At 42.5% G+C, this 19,519-nt stretch overlaps 1 protein-coding gene across 3 annotated transcripts in view; it reads left to right on the top strand.

The window, feature by feature from the left end:
- Positions 1-2,957, top strand: part of LDB2 (LIM domain binding 2) — a 224,910-nt gene extending 221,953 nt beyond the window's left edge. For all 3 annotated transcript variants that reach the window (XM_009887633.1, XM_009887632.1, XM_009887631.1), the window contains exon 8: positions 1,674-2,957. In XM_009887633.1, coding sequence (XP_009885935.1) covers positions 1,674-1,904 — 231 coding nt within the window. In that variant the 3' untranslated portion in view covers positions 1,905-2,957. The remainder of the gene's footprint in view (positions 1-1,673) is intronic.
- Positions 2,958-19,519: the final 16,562 nt, after the last annotated feature.

Genomic DNA, 19,519 nt, shown 5'->3' with positions numbered 1-19,519 from the left:
AGCAGTGCACACTCATACATTGTCTGTTGTTTAGAGGGACAAAATAAATTAGGATAAACTTTTGGTTATAAACACTTTCGTCTTTTAAACTTCTATGTTGCAAAGCTGTGTGTGAGTTTTATTTAACCAAATGTTTTATGCATATACGGAGTACCAAAATATAGACAATGCAAAGAAGAAATTGTGTAACAGTTTCCATCTACTCACAAATTTTTCACGTAGCACAGGCTGAAAATGTGATATAAACATTCTTCTGTAGCATGTCAGCCTTTGCTGAGGGATATCAGAAACAGTGTAAATAGTTAGAGGCAATAATTTATATTGTTTCACGGTGAAGGAAGTACATATCTGCTTTAAAAGAAACCTTATTAAATGCAAACATTTGTCTTCTGTTGCTTTTTACAAATGCTTTTCCATTCATAAGGAGGAACAGATCCTTTAAAATATGAATCTGTTGTTCACTAGGATTCTTGGAAGGGCTTCTTAAATCAGCAGGTACAAAGCTAGACATCTGGAACTACTGCACCTTTACCAACCGCTAGCTGATGCCCTGCCACCTGAGCTGCATGAAAAGATGCATCCCACACAGTTCTTTAGTGGTTAGCACAGCAGCCTGAGCCTCCGCTGAACAGAGAGAGCAAGAGAGCTCTCTGGCTTTGCACCTTTGCTTTCCAATCTCAAGTTTGCACCTTTCTATCCCATGCTGGTTAGGATTTTTGCAGCAGATATGTGATGCACTGGAGTACAGCAGGCGGTTTACTTGTTTTCATGGAAGGACAATTTGTACTTAAAGCAGTGATTAGATGAATTCTTTCTTTCTTGCATGCTTCAGTTTTTGATGACTACTAGCTTCATCAGTGTAATTATAATTAGCACTCTTCATCTTCCTTTTACGGTACCAGCTGGACAGATTGGTCCTCTTACTGCACAGATTGGCGGCAGGGTTGCCTACATGGAGTTAGGTGACAGGCACCATGAAATAACAGATGGTAAATTCAGGGCTTGTTGGCAATCAGCAGGTTTTTGCTAATGACTTAATTAGCTATGCAAATTGTCAAATCAGTGTGAACATTGTTTTTATCGAAAACTTTACCTAAATTAATTACCATAATTAAGTAGCAGAATGTCAAGTTTATTGGATGCGTAAAAGGGCTTGGCTGGCTATGGATAAGAGAGTTACCATCTTTATTAGAGTGCTGTGCTCCATGTTGGAGAAGTCTGAGGACAAGGAATGCGGTTTCTTTTAAACTATTTCTGAAATACGCATATCGCCGAGTTGCAGCTGAGATGCACCTCGGTGCCTTTCCAAATAAAACGGCTCAGGAAAGAATTACGGGATGAAGGCTAAATATTTCAAGCAGGAGTTTAAGGCAGTTTCATAGCCTGCTCATTTGCTTAAAATCATGCTCAGTTTTCAGTCTACCTGCTTTTCAGTTCTGGGGTTTCTGAGATCCAGAGCCATGAGCATGCAGATAGAGAGATGTGTTATAATTTTCATTTAAATTAGAAATAAAGTGTAAGCCTGTCTCCTGGTTCCTACTATGCAGGAACTTTTAACTCGGTTGTTCAAATATCACAAAGTTAAGAGATGCAAATTCTCTAACATAATTTTTTTAAGTTGATTTTTTCTCTCTCAAGGTTTCCATATAACAAATATTGGGTGCTGTTCACAGGATGTGATGGTGGTAGGAGAACCAACTCTGATGGGAGGCGAATTTGGGGATGAAGACGAAAGGCTCATCACTAGATTAGAGAATACACAGTATGATGCAGCAAATGGCATGGATGATGAAGAAGATTTCAACAATTCACCTGCACTGGGAAATAACAGTCCGTGGAACAGCAAACCTCCTGCTAACCAGGAGACTAAATCTGAAAACCCCACACCACAAGCTTCCCAATAGGTTATTCTGCAGCGGTACCCACTGCAATGCGTGACAGTGGGTTATTAATTACTGTTTCACAGCATTCTTAATAAAAAAAAGTTTGAAAAAAACCACCTTTCAACAGATACAATATCTATTTCTAAACTAAAGCTATCTGATTTTTTTTTTAAATTAGGGAAATCTCTTGTATAAGCTTCCATATACATTTCTTGGAAGCATTCACACACAACATGATACTGGCACTGACCTCAATTAAAATAATTGAAAATTAAATAGCATCTCATGGCAAATTTCTGACAATGCATTTTATTGGAAGGGGTTGTTTTTTTCCTCATCAAACAATGGCCATATTTTAACAAGTCATCAGTGCTCAGGATCTCATTAACGTAATTATGTAAAACTTTTTACAATTGTAATATATTTTCTGCTTTTCAACTTGCACCTGAAATTTCTTGTTTCAGAAAAAAAATCAGCTTTTAAGGAAAAGTAATTTAAAGTAACTTTTGTTCTTTCTTTAAGTTTTCATTCATCGGTTAATCGTTTAAAGGATCCAGCATTTTTAATTTACGTTTAGCTGATGCCAGTAGATACTCTTTCCATCATTTAATAAAAATGCTGAAACAAGAAATGTCTTTTTTTCATCAAAGACATGAGAAATATTTTTATGTGGAAAAAGACACCCAGTCCTATGAGAGTTTATGCTTTGTAAAATTGCTGTCGATCCAGATATTTTAAAGCCATGTAATCCATTAACTTTGTGGGCAGCTTGATAAATCTAAAACTTTTGTGTTTTTATTATTGTATCTGAGTTGGCTTTGTTGTTATTTCTTTTCATAGTATATTTCTTGTATAATATTTTTGTAAAGCCCTCAAACCATTTTTTGTTTTACTTTTTTTTTTTTTATTCTGGTGTATTTATGTGAAACTTTATAAAAGAAACTAATTTTTTCATTTACATATTAATATGTTCAACTCATCATGTAAAGACACAGTGAGTCAGTGTGTTATATAATACAACTGTATTTTATGTATGCTTTGCCAATAAGTGTGCCAATAAACTGTGTTAACAAATGTGCTCTTACATAGTGCATTTATAGTTACTTGCATGCAAAAGACACGTGCCCGTGTGCAGGATCGTGCACCAGGAATTTTTGGAATTAGCTTTTCACTGAATTACAGTCCTTTTCCAGCAAAAAAGGAAAGCCTGTAGTTTAGGTGTGAATCGCGTACAGCTCAATTTGGTTAGACTCTTTTTTTTTTTTAACATTAATGATGTGTAACACCGCAGGTCAGTAACCGCGGTGAGAGCCAAGCACGAGGGAGCGCAGGGCATCCAGCAAGCGCACCTCCATCCTGAACTTTGCATCCCGCACCTCCCAGGGCTGGGGCTTATCAGAGCAGGGATTTCCACTCTGCTGAATTCTGTCTGATAGTTTTACGATGAGTCCCTCAGCTGGGGCTGAGAGGATTTAAAAAAATTCTCCTTCCTTCTTCCCTTTGCTATCAAATCAATTGTTCACGGGAGCAAGCAAAACCTCTGGGCTGGTGCAGCCCCTCTGAATAGAGCCCGGCGTGTAAAGCCCCTCGGCTGAGCTGGGAGGCAGCGAGGCACACACCAGCGTCCCGAGGCAGCTGAGAAACCCTCCAAGGGGCACCTTCGGGTGGCAAATGCCTACAGGGAGAATTACCAAGGCAGAGATACTGAATCTACACCATCCTGCCTTTTGTGCAGGGGAGTGATGTTTTGCTCTTGACTGAAACTGTACTTTTAATATTACTGACATTATAAAAGCACATGAAGAACTCCTGTTTTTTTTCTAAACGTACCCAGAAGCCACTCTGGGGAAATTGTCTCCCAAGTGTACATACATATTTTTTAAGCATGCTTTTGCTGGATGTGATTCCGACAAATAGTTTTGAAACCACCATTGCAGAAGAAATCCAGGGCAAAGCACCCTGTGCGGCCACTTGGGTCTTCAGCAGCAGGCACCTCCCTCCCTGCCCAAAGAACGAACCTCAGCCTCTGCCGTGGGCCCTGTTCTCCTGCCAGCAAAGTCCTCATCTGATGAATTTTGGCACCTGAGGTAGGCGTTGCAGGAAGGCACCTAAAAGACACTCCAGGTTTCTGTAGGATGGAGAGCATGACGGATATCAACTGTAGGGTAGAATTTAGAACTAACTAAATGACAAATGAGGACTGAGTGTACCTGCATAGATAGTAAGGCTGCTCCTTCATAACACTCGCAGGATGTAGGAAAGGGTAGGTCTATCATTCAGTGACTATATCAGCTGTGTTTTTTCCATGTAAATAATTAAATTCACCATGTATTCCATTAAGGGATCACTGGCTGCTATATAGCTGCTATAACATTACAATTATACACTGTAATTCTAATGTTCAAAAACACTAATCATTCATATTACATTTCCACGAGCACACTCTAAAAGGCGTTCCTTATTATCAATCTTTCAAGACTGGCACTACTATTTCAATTTTTTAAAGATTTATGATGTCATATTACTCCTGTTGTTTCAGTAAATAAACACAGGAACGCTTGAAAAATGGGTAACAGACTCCTCAGAGTGCTGTCCTTGAATTAATCTGGAAGGACAACTTCCTCCATATCTCCTCAAAACCCCCGTCTATGAGCTATCAATCCACCCTATTGTGGCTGGGGTGAATAACAGACGGAGCTAGCCGATTCTATTCATTCACTTATTTATTCGTACAAGAAAACGTCCAAATGGGCCGGCGCAGCGAAGCAGTTTGCAGTGTGCAGCAGCTGCCCACGCAGTCTCGTCACCGCAGCTTCCTTCATCCCCGTGCCTTGGGCTGCTGCACCGGCTTTTCTTACCGCTTTTCAAATGATACAGTAAACTCGTCAAGGGAGAGGCTGCGATCCCGGCTCTTCCCACGTGCTTGCGCCCTGCCCTTGAGAACTCTACATACGGGTAGAGAATGAAGGCATCGTGATCACATTAACTACTGGGTTTGATGCCTTTTGGCGATGGGTTGTGGCTTTTGCGTGCTCCGTGACCGTCTGATGCAGACATGTGGGAGAGGTGAAGAACGATCACAGGTGAGCTGAAGTAACACCATCACAAGAGCTGCGGTTGCAGCCTGAAGAACACAAGTTTGAAACTAACAATTAATTTTGCTGCAATCTAATCTCACCACCTACAAGAACATTGTATCCCTCTTGGAATTTGGAAGGAAATAATGTAGTTGACGCTTTCCTCTGGGGAGCCCTGTGATTATTAAAAGGAGGAAGGAAGCTTATCTCACGATGCTGAAATACTTTCAAAGAGAAAGTTCTTGTTTGTTTTTGCTAAATGGAGGGAAATACTGGTCCTGAGAAGTGCCCTCGCAAATCAGAGGGAGGAAATTCCCGGAGCTTACTTAGAAAAGCAGAATCATACAACTAGAAAAGTGACTAGATTAGAACACTTAGAACTAAGCTGGTTGCTGTTACAAAGGACTTGGAACATGCAGGAATCGTGAGCACTGGTGGGTTTTGGTTATTCTTTGAATTGTTTTGCTTGGAGATTTGGGGTTTTTTGGACTTTGGTTAGCAAAGTCCACTTCGCAGGGAGCTCCCAACACATGTGAGTCACCAGCTGGTCTCTCCAGCTGCCCCTCATGAGAACATGTCAGTTCTTAAAGCTCCTTCTTTCTCCCATTCCACAACAAGCCAAAATAACCAACATTTGGAGCTTTGTAGTCTTTTAAGAAAGAAGGTGTCCTCGGCTTTCATCATCTCCACATTGGTGCATGTGAAAGTAATACCGTTGTAGGACAATTCAATTTGGAAGGGGCCTTGGGAAGTATGGGCTGGTATTTGTGTGCTTGCAGTGTCAAGGGGCTCTGTGAAAGTTGTAAGTGCCTAATTTTCAACCTTGGTCTGGGAGAAGGTCCTACTCTCGCACATTTGGGAAGCGTAACCAACTTGTGTCCGTGAGGAACAGGGCAAAAGCGCCCATCACTGGAGAGCTGCTGAGGATAATTGGTCTTGGAGCGCACAGGGAGAGATGGGGGTAGAGGGGAAGGCAACTGCTGAATGGAAAGGCAAAATGCTGAGCAGCGCTGGGTGTTCTCTAACACCAGGGTGGAAAGAGGTTCCTTACCCTACTTTTGGTGCGAAACACTGTTAAAGGAGCCTAAATGATACAACAGCTGTAAGAAGAGACTAAATTTTGCAATTTTGTGGCCTCCATGAAAATCCCATTTTAGCAAAGACAGGATGAAAGAGAAAACATGAATGATTGATACTGAAGGAAACCCAGTTTGTGCCTAATATATCCTGGAGAAACTGCTAATGGAAATTGAATAGTCCTGAAAATATTTCCTGAGACTGCAACTCTGATCAAGTAGCCCTATGGTGATATATTGCCCGTCCAAATTAAAGCTGCCCTGGGGCACAAGTAACCCCAGCAGCTGGTTTTACTGTGTAGGACTGGATGATTTGTATGTTTTTTCTAGCTTTTTGACAGCATATTTTTATACAAGGCTAAGGCCCAAATCTTCTACTATGTAAGAGGAGCTAATGAATATTTAACATCCCATAGAACTGATGTTACTCTAGCATATCATTATGCTTCTATTAGAAAGGCTGGTGGTACCCCACCATTGCAGAACAGCAGATGGTACCTTTAGATAAAGAGTCACTTATGGAAGTCTCTAAATTTATAGACCCTGCCGCTATGTTTCATGAGAAGATATGAATTTCCACTCAATGTTCGTAGTATGGAAGTCTGTTCTAATTTAGTGTGTTATTTTGACAGCAACTAGTACCAGTTCCTTCAAAGGCAGAGGCTTTATTAGGAACAGGAATGGAGCAATCTAACTGTAGGAGCATTTCTTCCATGACCCTGTGAGTAACTTCTGAAAGAAAAGAACTATATCCCTTACATCAAGCAATAATTTTAATGGGTCTATGGGCAGTCTTAATCCATACGCACATTTTAAAACACCATTATGCACTAAAGATGACATCAGAGAATAATACACTTGTGCATACAGAACCAAAAACTTTATAAAAAGCATCCAGCCACAACTGAGCACAACCACTCCAACTCCCCAAGAAACTCCTGATTGTGCTTCCATCAACTTTACAGGGAGCGGGATGAGACTGATAAGCTTCAGTCTGGATCAGTTACTAAATGCATCCCTGATAACTCAGGTGCTGAATGCCATTACTGCACATTAGCAGGGGAACAGGCTTCAGCTGAACCTAGATAAATGCCCACCCAGTGTGCTGCTGTTCCTGTTGGACACCCAGTTTCAGGATCCTTTAGGTCTATGCTCATCGCTGGAGTCCAAAGTTCTTCAGGTCATTTTTCTTTTCTTTCTGTGTGTGGTTGTGGGGATTTGTTTGTTTGTTTGTTTGTTGTTTAATTTGTGCTGTGATCTTTGACATAAATACTCCTCAGGTGTTCAAGTTCTTGCCAGTTGGAAGGTGGCACGCAGAACAGTCATCACAGTATGTGTGTAGAGCAGTATTTTATATTATGCTAAAAGGAATTCTGTCTGATCTCTGGAGATCCTCAAGTTGTGTATCGCCCCAGTTTAATTAATAGCTCTGTCTCAACACCTCTGAATTCATCTGAGATAGTATGTACAATTTTGTATTGAACAGCCATAATGTATAAGGCCAATGTCTCCCTTGTAAGTGCATTAGGAGACATTTCAGCAAATGCTTGATACGAAGCAGGCATTTAACACTCCTTATCACATTCGACTGCAACTCTCACTTCATCACATGAAGTTTCATCCTCCCTGAGTGATCTCTTGGGGGGTCTGAGTACTGGAAAAGCTTTTAAGAACAGTGTTTGGTGCTTTCAGATGCTGGGTTGAGGGTTTTTTTTTTCCATTCAATTTTCCTTCATCTCTCTTTGATAGCTTATGAAAATTTGTTTGCCATTTTGCCTGAAGTTTTTAACCTTCCATCTTCTTCTGGCTATGTGTAAAACAAAATGCAGGACTCACTTGTACTCCACACAGACAGACCCATCAAAACCAAGGTGGGATGCTCCTGGGTTGCCAAGACAGATCAAATTCAGCAGACAGAAGGTGTGAAATTTAGGAACTGTGATGGATACTGGGGCTTGTCTGTCTTTGACTGTGAACTCCATTTTTAAAGGGAATTTTCAGCTGTTTTCATTGAAATCTCCCTTTCAGGTTAAACTTGTGATGCCAAAGGGTGATAACAAAAGGTGAGCAACTGAGACAGTTATCTTTTTTATACAGGCTTTTCAGCAGCTCTACAACTGTCTCTATGCTTAAATCATCAGCTCCTCTAACGTGAATCAGGTGTGAAGTGCTACAGGCGCTGGGCTCATAGCGAAGCTGTCCCAGGACAGTGACCAAGGGTCTTTATTGTGGTTCCTGAGCTTTGTGGTAGCAATGCAATCTCATTTTTCCATACTGTGGCTACCTCCTCTGCTTGCTTTTGTGTCAGCAGGGATGGGAAGTTTCAAGTTGCCTTTGTTTACTAAGTTTCGCTCTTATTTCAGCCTAAGGGCTCAGAAAAATAGAACCTACATCATCCTTCTTTCTCCCATAAAATGTATTATTTTCCAATATGCCCCTGCCTTTTTTTTTTTTTTTTTTTTTTTTAAGCCAGAACCCCCTTGAGAAGGATCTAACTCACAAATTTCATGCAGCAGGATTTGGTTTTACTGTAGATGCCAGCTGCATTCCTGGGGGGGGTTGGGGGGGAATAATACTAATGACCAGTTTCTAATGAGTGATTGAACAGTGGCACTCCACAGGGAGGCAACATTTTTAAGCTCAAGACCATGTAATAGTGGGATGTGGGCTTTTAAAACGGAAACAGAGTTGTCAACTCCTATGATTTTATTGTGAGACCCGCGGCATAGCCAGTTCTCAAGTAGGGAGCAGAAGTGTCAGGGAAGGAAGGAGTGGTCTGTATAGTAATTGCCTTCCAACAGTCTGATGCTTCAGAAAGTGGCAATCTACAAGACGACAGTTTCTAACAAAAGCCCATATACCGGGGAAGAAAATTGCAATCAGTAACGGAGGAAACCTTCCAGAGATGGGCTTCATGCAGGCACTGCCAGGTACCAGGCTGGGCACATAGCTGCAAGGTCAGGACTCAAAAGGGAAATGGAAAATTGATTTTATCTTATTTTTTATTCATTTTAGTCAATTATTCTATTTTTTAATCATCTGTGATGATGCAAGTCAACACCAAAACTGTTCTCCTTTCTTAACTGCAACAACCTCCTTTGATTAACGGATTAATCTGAAATAACTTTTGAGGTAAAATAAACGAAACACACGGCCAGTCCTACCTTGAAACCGGGAGTCATTTTGCCCCATTAAAGGCCTGGCTGCACTCACAGCTTTTCCAGGACTGTTATACCTGTCCGCCTACGCCTCACCCTCTGACTGAGTACCTCGCAATCTCCTCCGGGCCAGCGTCTCCCTGGTGGGAAGGTTTGTGGCCATTTGACTTCCATTGCAGAATACCTGCCTGCACGACTGCAGGCTGCTGTGAAACAGCCAGGGTAAATGTGCAGAAATAATGAGCCTCAAAATTACAATTCTTAAATTTTTGTTTTATTTTATTAAACAAGAACCTTTTTGTTTGGTTTGAATGCACTTTTTTCTTTCAGTTCCTTCCAGGGTTCGAAATTTTAACTAATACTTTGGTAAGTTTTTTCTCCAGATTTGATTTCCATGCTTTAAAACAAAGAACTAAAAAAATGCTGGAGCTAAAAGTCAAATATCAAATACAAGCACCTCTGATCTAGCCAGGGGTGGGCTGATGAGGTTCCCTTCTCAAGGCTCCTGACTAAGCCACGATGCTGCAGAGTGAATTATACAGATCGTGTCCTGCCCAGCTCTCTACAGAAATATGCTTGTAAATGTTGCAGAGAGGTAGCTTGAAGGACATGCGAATGATATAGATCACCCAAAGCATCAGTTATTCTATCTTTTTCCTCTCCTCCCTTCCCCAGTTCCCTTCAATATTTGAAAATAGACTAATCCAGGAGAGCTGCAATAAAAAAACAAAATCATAAAGAGTTGTCAAGTCTGCCTTTCCAGTTACAAGCACACATCTTGAGATGCTTTAAATGTGAACAGGAGTGAACAACCCTGACTGTAACAGGGCCGGTATCTACCTGGGTGGGTCGATTGCATTTTCTGGGTGTAGAGTGCAGCAAGCAGGACTGAATCCTCCCTTTTTGTTATTCCTAAAAAAAAAAAACCCCAAGCAGCCCAGTTTCCTAAAATTCCCACAACAGGATGATGTCGAGGACCCCACTTTCTGTACAAAGATAAAAGCCTTCGGAGCTCAGCTGGCCTGGTGGGAAGTTGGTGGATCCCCATGGGAAGCACACGGTGCCCTGGCGAGGAGCAGAGCACGCACAGCTCCCGCAGCACCCACCTGCCCATCTCATTAGCTGCCTGTCTCATTAGCTGCCCCATGCCATCCTTCCGCCCCCGCTACCACCCCTCCGCCTGCGCATCCACAGCCCTGCGCTGAGGCCACTCAGCCTTTTACCTGACCCAGGACACTTGTATGTCTTAACATTAGAGAGTCTTGAGTGGAGCTGTGCCAATTTGGATCCCTTTATTAGCAGTATTAAATTCCATTGTGCAGGTATTTCCACAGCTGTGAGTTATTCAACATAAACTCCTACTGAAGTAGAGAATAGGCTGCAAATAACCCACTAGGGAACAATTTCTTAAGTGCTAGTCATCCAGCAAATTCCTTTATTCTCAGTTTTTATAGCAGGATTATTCGATGTAGAGGATATGTCCAGGTTATAATGTATTTGATTATTTATAGCAGATATCTTGTGGCGTGAGCTCCATTTTAAAATGGACGAGGATTATTGGAACTAGACAGATGTGATGTTAATTTCCAAAACTAACCTCATTTTCAGTGGAGCCTGTGCTATTGCTTGCACTCTTGAGAATATCACTTTTCTGGTAATTTTTCAAGCCCCCTGTTGTTTTCCTACTAAGCCTACTTCAGCCTATGATTTCTCTGTTTCCCATATCTTTCCTTGATGATTATTCCTATTTCCCTCCCCATACCACCAAATGGACCACCCTCCCCTCCCGTAGGGAAAAAAAATAAAAAAAGCCCTTTTTCTTTTCCCGTCTTCATCATCCCTTCAGATACGCTTTCAGTTCTCGGGAAGCCCCAAGAGCAGGGGGCGCCTGATTTTAAACCCCTCCTTAAAACCCTTTGTACCCCACCGAAGGGAAACTCCCCCATCTGCCTTGCTGCCTGCCTGAGCCACCCGCCTGCCCTTTGCGCTGGGAAATGTATTTAGAGGAAATATACCCTTTTCCTAATGCCTTAGCCTAAGGACAGGTAGCCCCTTATACAATGCGTATTGCTGGTGTCTCCAAATCAGGCTCTTGGCACAGCTCTATATATACTGGAGATATATATATATATCTCTCTATATATACATTGGCTATACAGCAGAGTTCGGTCCCTTTTTGAAGCCGTTGTTATTCCCTGCCTCCTCGCCCCCTGTTTGCTCTTCAAAATCCTTTGAGCTGACCCAGCAGCTTAACTGAGCTACACCTTGTACCAAGAGGGCTGCTGCACAGCAGCTCTGCAGTCAGCTTCTCTGCCACCTTCCCGCCTTCAGAAAAGCGGACCCCGTCACCCAGCGCTTCTGCCCGCAGATTTGGGAGAATCCCATCAGCCCCAGGCTGGACTGGGTGCCACCCTGGGACAGGCTGCGCAGGGCTGGCGGGTGTGCGAGAGAGGTGGCCGGGCAGCGAAGCCTCAGCAGATGCTGCGCCTCTGCATCCACAGCTCTCTCTGCCCGTCTCCTCCGTGGGATGGAGAGACCAGTTCTGGAAGGTATATTCACGGGGTTATTCCATACTGAGCTGAGCCACTAAAGTGCATTGCCTGCAACTTTTTTTTTTTTTTTTTCCTCTTAAATCACATGCATTTATGGAGGCATGCTGGTGTAGTTTCAAAGTGCTGTGCGTGGTTCTTTATTTGTGTGACTTCCACTGAATTTTTTTAAAATTTTTTTAATAGAAACTTTGTAGCAAAATCTTCCAAGTGCTGCTTAACAGTGCTAGGATTTCATTCCTCTCATCCCTGCCCTTTTTTTTTTTTTTTTTTTTTTTTTTTGCAGGCTATTCAGCCGGCAATATTCTGGGCTTTTCTTAATGCCTTCCATCTCCTCTGTGCTGCTGGGAAGGGGCCAGCCATCAGCCAAACAGCAAGCAAATAGACTGCATGCATTTAGCGTAGCGATGGGCACATATGTTTTTAGTGAAGAGTTTATTTGCCAGAAGAAAAGTAGTTTGAGAATTCAGGTCAACTTTTGGTGAATCGCTTCGACCTAATAAATATAAGAGGTGAGGACAGAAAGATTTCAGAAGTGCAGAAAAAGTTCGTATCAATTTTTCTGAAACAAATCAGCTCTGTTTGGTTGGGCTGGGCTGCTCCTGTTGCCAGCAGCTAAAAAAAAAAAAAAGGATGGAAGGGGAAAAGAAAGGGGCAGGAGGTTCTCTGGCCCCAAACCCAACATCTAAGTCAGGACTGTTTAATAAATCCCTTTCTTTTGGTGCCCATCGCTCGCCTGCCCCAGCCCTTGCCCCAGCTCTCCCCTTCTCCTGTGCCAACGCTTCTATTTCCACCCGCAGCCATTACAACCTTCCAGATCCCTCAGTCCCTCCCACGAACATGCCCAGGGCCCAGCTGGAGAACCCCCAGCCCCTGCCATCCCATACCTCTCTTTCTAAAGCTCTGCAGGAAACTCTTCTCCAAACCCACCCAGGGCTCCCCAACCTCTAGCACCTCCTCAAAACTTTCACAAGCTCCTTCTTGCTACAGACATTGACGTCAGAGCAGGGACTTGGCTCTTCTTCTGCTGCAGCCCACTGTGCCCATCGTCTCCTCCTCCTCAGCAAGCCTCTCACTGTGCTCCAGCAGCAAACAAAAGACCCCAGAGAGATGCTGCACTCACCAGTAGTAGAGAGTCCTGTCCTAATAGGTCTCCAAGGGCAGGAGAGAATTATGGTGGGGGAAACCCTGATATACAGAACTTCTTCTTCAGGTTGCATTCACAAGAGACTGAAATGTCACTTATATCTTGGCAAAAAAAATGTTGTCTTTAACACTCACTTAAGATGTAAAAGAGTTGGATTCAGTCCTCAGCCTCCCATGTTACATGAGGGTTACTGGAGGGAGGGTGATCTCATCTCCTGATGAAGGGCAAAGATGATCTCAATAGTATCTGGGCCAGAGGAGAGCAAGCAGCTCCAGAGGATGCTGACGCTCTCTGCAGAAACTGTCTTTCCTCCAAACCAGTCACAGGAGGGATTTGAGCTTGGGTTTTGTACCACACAGAAAACTCTATCCTGTTGGCTATTCAGGTGGCACTGGGATCACGCTCTGTTCCATCTGCTGTCCCCTGTCAGTCTCAAGTATGGTTTTTGTTAGAGTGAATAAAGCAAGTCCCAGCAAATTGAGCATGATCCTTTCAAGCACAATAAGAAATTCTGGTTGAAAGCTGACTTAAAAACATAATTACTTCATTTAACTTCTTGTTTATTTAGTAAATTAGGAAGCACCACTACTGAGAGAGCCAAAGCCATGTGTCCCTGCTATGGAAGGACAAGGTCATTTTGGTGCCAGACGGGGGCTGTCCCGACACGCAGAGAGGTGGCAGTTTCTCACTGAGGTAGGTAATTCCACTTATTTTGGTGACAGGAAAATCTGTGAGGCTCAAAGATCCTGACGTTAACCGGCTACCACCACACTAAACCCTTTTTCTGGCTTTTCAAGCTCATTGAGTTCAGCCCCTGCAGCCCCTGGCAGCAGCCACCGGTGGGGATATTTCAGCAGAATGGTTCGTCTTCCCAGGCACGGCAAACAGAGCACTGAAGAGATTTATGGATGAACGTGTTGAATTGCATCGCATACTTGAAGATGATAGAGACAAATATCGGTGCAATGGACCAATGCTGGCTTTACAGCATTGCTTAGGACACCTCTGCCCACAGTCATGGTCTATGTCAGGGGGGTCCCTGTCCCCTCTCCCCTGCCCTGCCTCCCACCCAATTTGGTGCCTTCTGGGCTGGCTACAAAGCTCCAGCCCTTGCTCACGCCAGCTGGGTGTCCCCAACCTGAGAGTACCCCAGTGTTCAAATCTCAGCTCTGACTCACAAAACGAACACACCTGTAGTCTAACTGCTGGTCATTTAGCAAACGACCTCATTTAGAAACTAGCCCCCTCAGTCCAATTATCCCTCTTCTTCAGCCACATGTCCTTATGTAGCAGTATTGCTCATTTATATGCTAATTTTACTAAGTCTACTTCAAAGGGGAGAATTGTTTGTTAAAAATCTTACACTCCAGCCTCAGTTCAGACCATCTCATTATTTACCTGCAAATTTAGGGAGATATGGGTAAAAGCTCTGTTCTTTTATGATCTATTGTCTAGGTGATCAAAGGAAACCATTCAATATGAAGATCAAAAAGAGTCTGGCTCCCAGCAGCCCAGCAGCTGGCTCTGCCAACTCCCAAAGTCTGCAACCCCTCTTATAAGTAAAGACTGATTTTACTATTAAATAACTTTTGATTACAAATTGGAGGGAAAAAATACCCTTCGTAATCATAGTCTCTTTACTAAGGTGTTAATGAAAATAGGCTTCATATCAATATTATCTCAATTATTAGTCAAGGAATAATCGCTATGTATATAGTGTCTCTATTAATAATCCTCAGATAATGAAAAATATCCCACAGACATAACTAATACTGCTTGATAAATTGCTGGTGGCCCACAGCTAACCCAGATTTTCTTTTTTATATAGCTATACTGCTCAAAGGATTTTTAAAACAGGAACTCAGACACAAAAGTGTTTACTATTTAGAAAAGGTGAAAGCAGTGACTGTTGGTTGAAGTATCAAACTGGGACACCTCATGTCCCAGTCTGTTAGGGAATTATGTCAACAGCGTAACACGATGTGAATAATGAACCCATGCTTTTCAGGGCTGACATAATTCCTCAGCCTAAGGAATTTCAAGAACTGTGATTTGTAGAAATCCTACTCTTCTAGAAAAGATAACCCACAGAATTTTTCAGCTTCACCACAAATAAACGTTAAATAGTATACAGCTTTCTTTAGAAAAATAATGTGAGAAGTGAAAAAGTATAGACTTTCAGGCTTTAATCTTCCCCTTAAAGTCAACACACTGTAATTCACTGTAGTATGTCTCTCTTCCACGCTACAAATGGCAATAAACAAGAGGTTGAGCACTGAAGTATATTTGGGGGCTCTGCAAGAGGAGCACGAGTGTATTTTGACTTCTGAGATAAAGAAATGTGTTGTTGGGTTTTTGTTTTTTTTTTTTTTTTTAATCTTAGAGAACTAGGTGAAAATCAAACAACTCAAGCATGCATGCATCACATGAATCTGGAACAGTGGTAATAAGATGGTACTGACAAGCCTTTGGACTGCTCACACCTACCCCTAAATGGCTATGTATGATCACAGTATTTTCAGATGATTTTTTCAAATCCAGTGACCAAATTAAAGTGAAGATAACAATTTCTCTAAGACAGCACACAAAAGTGTGCAGCTGAGTCAGCAAGGGAGCTTGGCTGGCTTGTGCCTGGAAATTGGCGCCTCCAGGCAGAGAGAGAGATGGGATCTTGAGCCCACCCAGACACCAGGAGCAGCTCTGCACAGGGGCAGAACTAAGAACTGGGCTCTCCTTGCCCAAATTATGCAGTCCCTCAAGCTAACCAATTTTAAAAGCTGGTTTGGAATATTAATTTTTAAGTAAAATAATGTAAAAAGCTAGAAATTTTGGAAAAAAAAAAATTTGTTTTTGTGTTTTTTTTTTTTTTTTTTTTTTTTTTTTTTTTCCCACAAAGCCACTTGATCCATTTCTGAAAATACACCGAATTCTCCTCCTAAAAATATTAAGCTACCTCTGGAGAAGCAAGGCCTCCAGTGCTGCTAGGAAAGGTGTTTTTCTTGTTGTGCTATAGCTGGTTAGCGCGATTCAGTATGTTGTACCCGCTCCTGTCAGTCAGTAGTAAATGAATACCTCAGCAGGTCTTAGATGACTTTTAGTGCTGTTCTCCTTTGGAGCAGATCTAAAGCTGATGTTTTGACCAGTTGTTAGTATTAAAGGTCTGATGGCACTTTACAGGAGGGTTGGGGTGTAAGTTTCCATGTCCTGGCCAAATTCCAACATCGGTAATTAAATTCTGTCCATCTAAACTTCCCCCTGTGGCTTTAGTTGGCTCAGGTATTCTTAATTTCCTGTCTTAAAATGTTCCATAGTGTTGCAGCGGTGCTGTTAAATAGTTGCCAGGTTTCACCTCGGCAATGTGTGAGATGATTCATGCCTTACAGATTTGCAGATAGCCACACGTCAGTATGGCCTACGAGAGCTGGAGGAGAGGCAGGGTAGAAATGACAAGATGTCATAATGACTCTTTCCTCCATTCATTTCCTAATTTTGTGACACTTCAGAAAAAAAAAAAAAAGATATTAAAATCTCTCCATTTGTTAATGGAATAAATTCCTCTCCCCCTCAACCCTTCCATTTCTTGCATGCCCAGGAGAGAAAAGAGCAGCTGAACAGACGTGTGCGGGGCTGAATGAAAACCCAGACCCCCGACCATGCCAAGATGTGACGAAAGCTGAGGTCTACGTTTGAACTGCTCTCCTTCCTCACCTCCACAACACACAGCAGCACATTTTTCACTTTACATACTACAAAGCTTTGAGAATTTTCACTTCCAAATCTAAGCTTTATGCCCTGAAATGATTCTTACGGTAGTTTCTGTTCTTCACATGTAACAACAAAGCACCAAAGCAGTGCTGAAGGTGAGATGAGCCCAAGTGAACGCATGCTTTAAGTTGCTCCCCGTTTTGTCCTTTCACTGGCAGTTTAAAAGCTAAACAAAGTCTAAATTGCACACACACCCCATAAAAATAAAATACAGCCTCCAAAAAGTCCTTGTTCGGTACGGTATATGCAAGTCTCTGTTATTTGACACTCCTTCATTGTTATCTGCCCCGTTTCCTCCCTTAGTTTGCTTCAGCACTGCAAAACTTCTGAACCCAGGCTGGATGTGGGGGAAGAGCTTAAAGCATTCAGTCTCTCACCAAAAATAAGCTAGGAGGCAAAGCTGTCTTCATGAGGGAGGAGAGAGAAGCTTTTCTATTAGCTGATTCAGCCCACCCAAAAATCCAAGGAACACTCCCAAGGTGTCTACCTGAATCCATTGCTCAGGTAAGACGAAGTGGAAAATGAGGCTTTTGACTGAAGCACCTCGGTTTGTTGCCTAAGGGGGGAGGAATATCCCTGCCATTTTAACACAAACAACACGCAAGTGTCTGCCTTGTGGTACGCCTCATGCATTTATCGTGAGGTGGCAAAATCAGGCTAGTAATAAATTGGTGAGATTTCATTCTCATACAAATTTCTGAAAACTCTCAACAGCTATAAAAGCCACTGGGAGTCCAGCAAAAGCCCACTACTGCCTTCCCCAGTGTCCAGTAGAAGAATGGTCTCTTTTGCAAGAGTAGGGGAAGACGCCGAAATGCATTAAGAGCTCGATACTCCTGTTTTTATGGCTTTCTCCTGCAAGCTTTGCTTCAGAAATGGACACTGGTGTAGCTCACAGTGAGAGCTTTGTCTGACCTGTCTGTTCAGGAGCTCGGTGAGTTACAGACTGGGTTACAATTGCTGGGCTGCCCCGTCTGCAATTCTGTGCTAATGAGGGGTAACGGGCAGACCTGAAAACTTTTTTTTAAAATAAGGAAAAAAGCACTGTCAGAAAGAGAAAGCAAACACATGCCAAGTTTTGTTGACAAAAAAACCTGCAGAGCAGTAAAAAGCGGGGGGAGCACTAATGCTGCTTTGCGATAAAGAGTGTTCTTGAAGATGCACATCTTTAACTGATCAGGAAGCTCTGGAGGGTCGGTCTAATCTATGTGGTCTCAGCAACAAAATCTCCACGCCTCATTTCCTGGCAGAAAGCCAGCTTTTCGAAGTCTCAAGATTTCCCGAAATGAGATCAATTAGGGCCCGATCCTGGAAACCTGGAAAGGGTTGAGTTCCCAGGAACGACTGTGCAGTATGCTGGGGGAAAAAGGAAAAAAAAGAATAAAAGTTTTTCTGCCAAACTGAATGAAAGTCAAGCACTTTCTTAATTAGGATAATCATTGCCTGTATAAAGCCAAAAAGTGATGCAAAACGTTGCGTTGGAAGTCCCGCTAAGCAAAGCTCTGTTTGACAGTCAAGAGTTTTCACTTTGTCCTTCATGAAAGCAGGCAGGGATCATTTTCTTGATCTGCTCTGATCCTGCTGCCCTTAAACATATAAAATTCCCACTTCAATCAATGGGAGCTGTGCATACTTAAGAGCTGCCAGGTCGGGCTCATAAATGTCTGCCACTGATTGTACAAGACATCGGCACTCTTACAGCTGATTAGAGGAACAGACATGTCAACAGCAGATGAGACCTTTGCACAAATAGGATAATGACACCGTGTCAATATTTTCCTAATGTGTGAATAAGTGCTGTGAGGGACGGGGCACACAATATTCAAGAAACTGAAGTGTGGGAGATGATGGAGAAAGCTTGCTGAATTCTTATCTAAACACAAGAAGGAAATATTAAATATTAAATCAAATTATTAATATTAGAATATAAGATGTTAACATGACACTTCACCTTCTCTAAAGCAGCCTGTTACCACTTGCCCTTGACATATAATCATGCACTAAACAAATGATTTTCTGTTACTGCTTTCCAGTATGGAATAAAAGCAGTGGAAAAGCTTTCATTTTGTCAGAGAGAGAGAAATTTCATGACAAGACTGCACGATGTGGTCACTCGAGGTAGCAATAGCAGGGGAACATACATACGGAGGGCTTGGCCTTGGCAGCATGTGGGGATAGAGATGTCCATGGCGTTAAAAGCCGCCCTGAAACCCTCCAGCCCTCGGGCTCTCTACCTCCAGGACAAGTCCCGAGCAAGAAGCAAAGCACTGCTATTTCTTTTTTATGTCTTCTGCCTTGTTAAATATGGCTCAGAAGCAGCTAGTCGTGTAAGCATAATTCTGAATTTTTAAGCTCACAAATTGATGTAAGTCTAATTGACTTAGTAGATTTATTTACTTACTCCAAGCTGAAACAGAAACTTAATCATTTAGGTGTATGGATGCTTCTCAAGAGGCTTGTCTGGTGTCTGGGACCACCTGGGGATCCTACAGACATTTTATCCTTCTCCTTCCAGTACTAAAGTCAGTGTTAGAGTTCATAGGAGCAATTCAGAGGTGACAGAAGAAGAGAGACTGTGGTCAGAGGTGTATGCAGATAAGGGCTTGCCTTCTCAGGAGAAGCTTCTCCTTGCCAATTGTCTTGACTGGAGGCTGCTTTGTAGCAGCTCATGGGGCAGGAGATCATGCCTGTTTTCTCATGGGGCAGGAGATCATGCCTGTTTTCTCACTAACAAAAATGTTACATGTTAGTATTGCCATTTTCTTGCGGGGTAGGCTTCCATTTGTCTCCAGTCTCATACAGGGATGGTGGCCCTTGCTTACATCATTTTCCCCCTTTGCTTGAGATGGAGACATGATGTAAGA

Source organism: Charadrius vociferus, unplaced genomic scaffold (assembly GCF_000708025.1).
Source record: "Charadrius vociferus isolate BGI_N301 unplaced genomic scaffold, ASM70802v2 scaffold306, whole genome shotgun sequence".
NCBI classification, from domain to species: Eukaryota; Metazoa; Chordata; class Aves; order Charadriiformes; family Charadriidae; genus Charadrius; species Charadrius vociferus.
The sequence above is the reverse complement of the archived record's forward strand: the minus strand, read 5'-3'. Positions and strand labels throughout refer to the sequence as shown.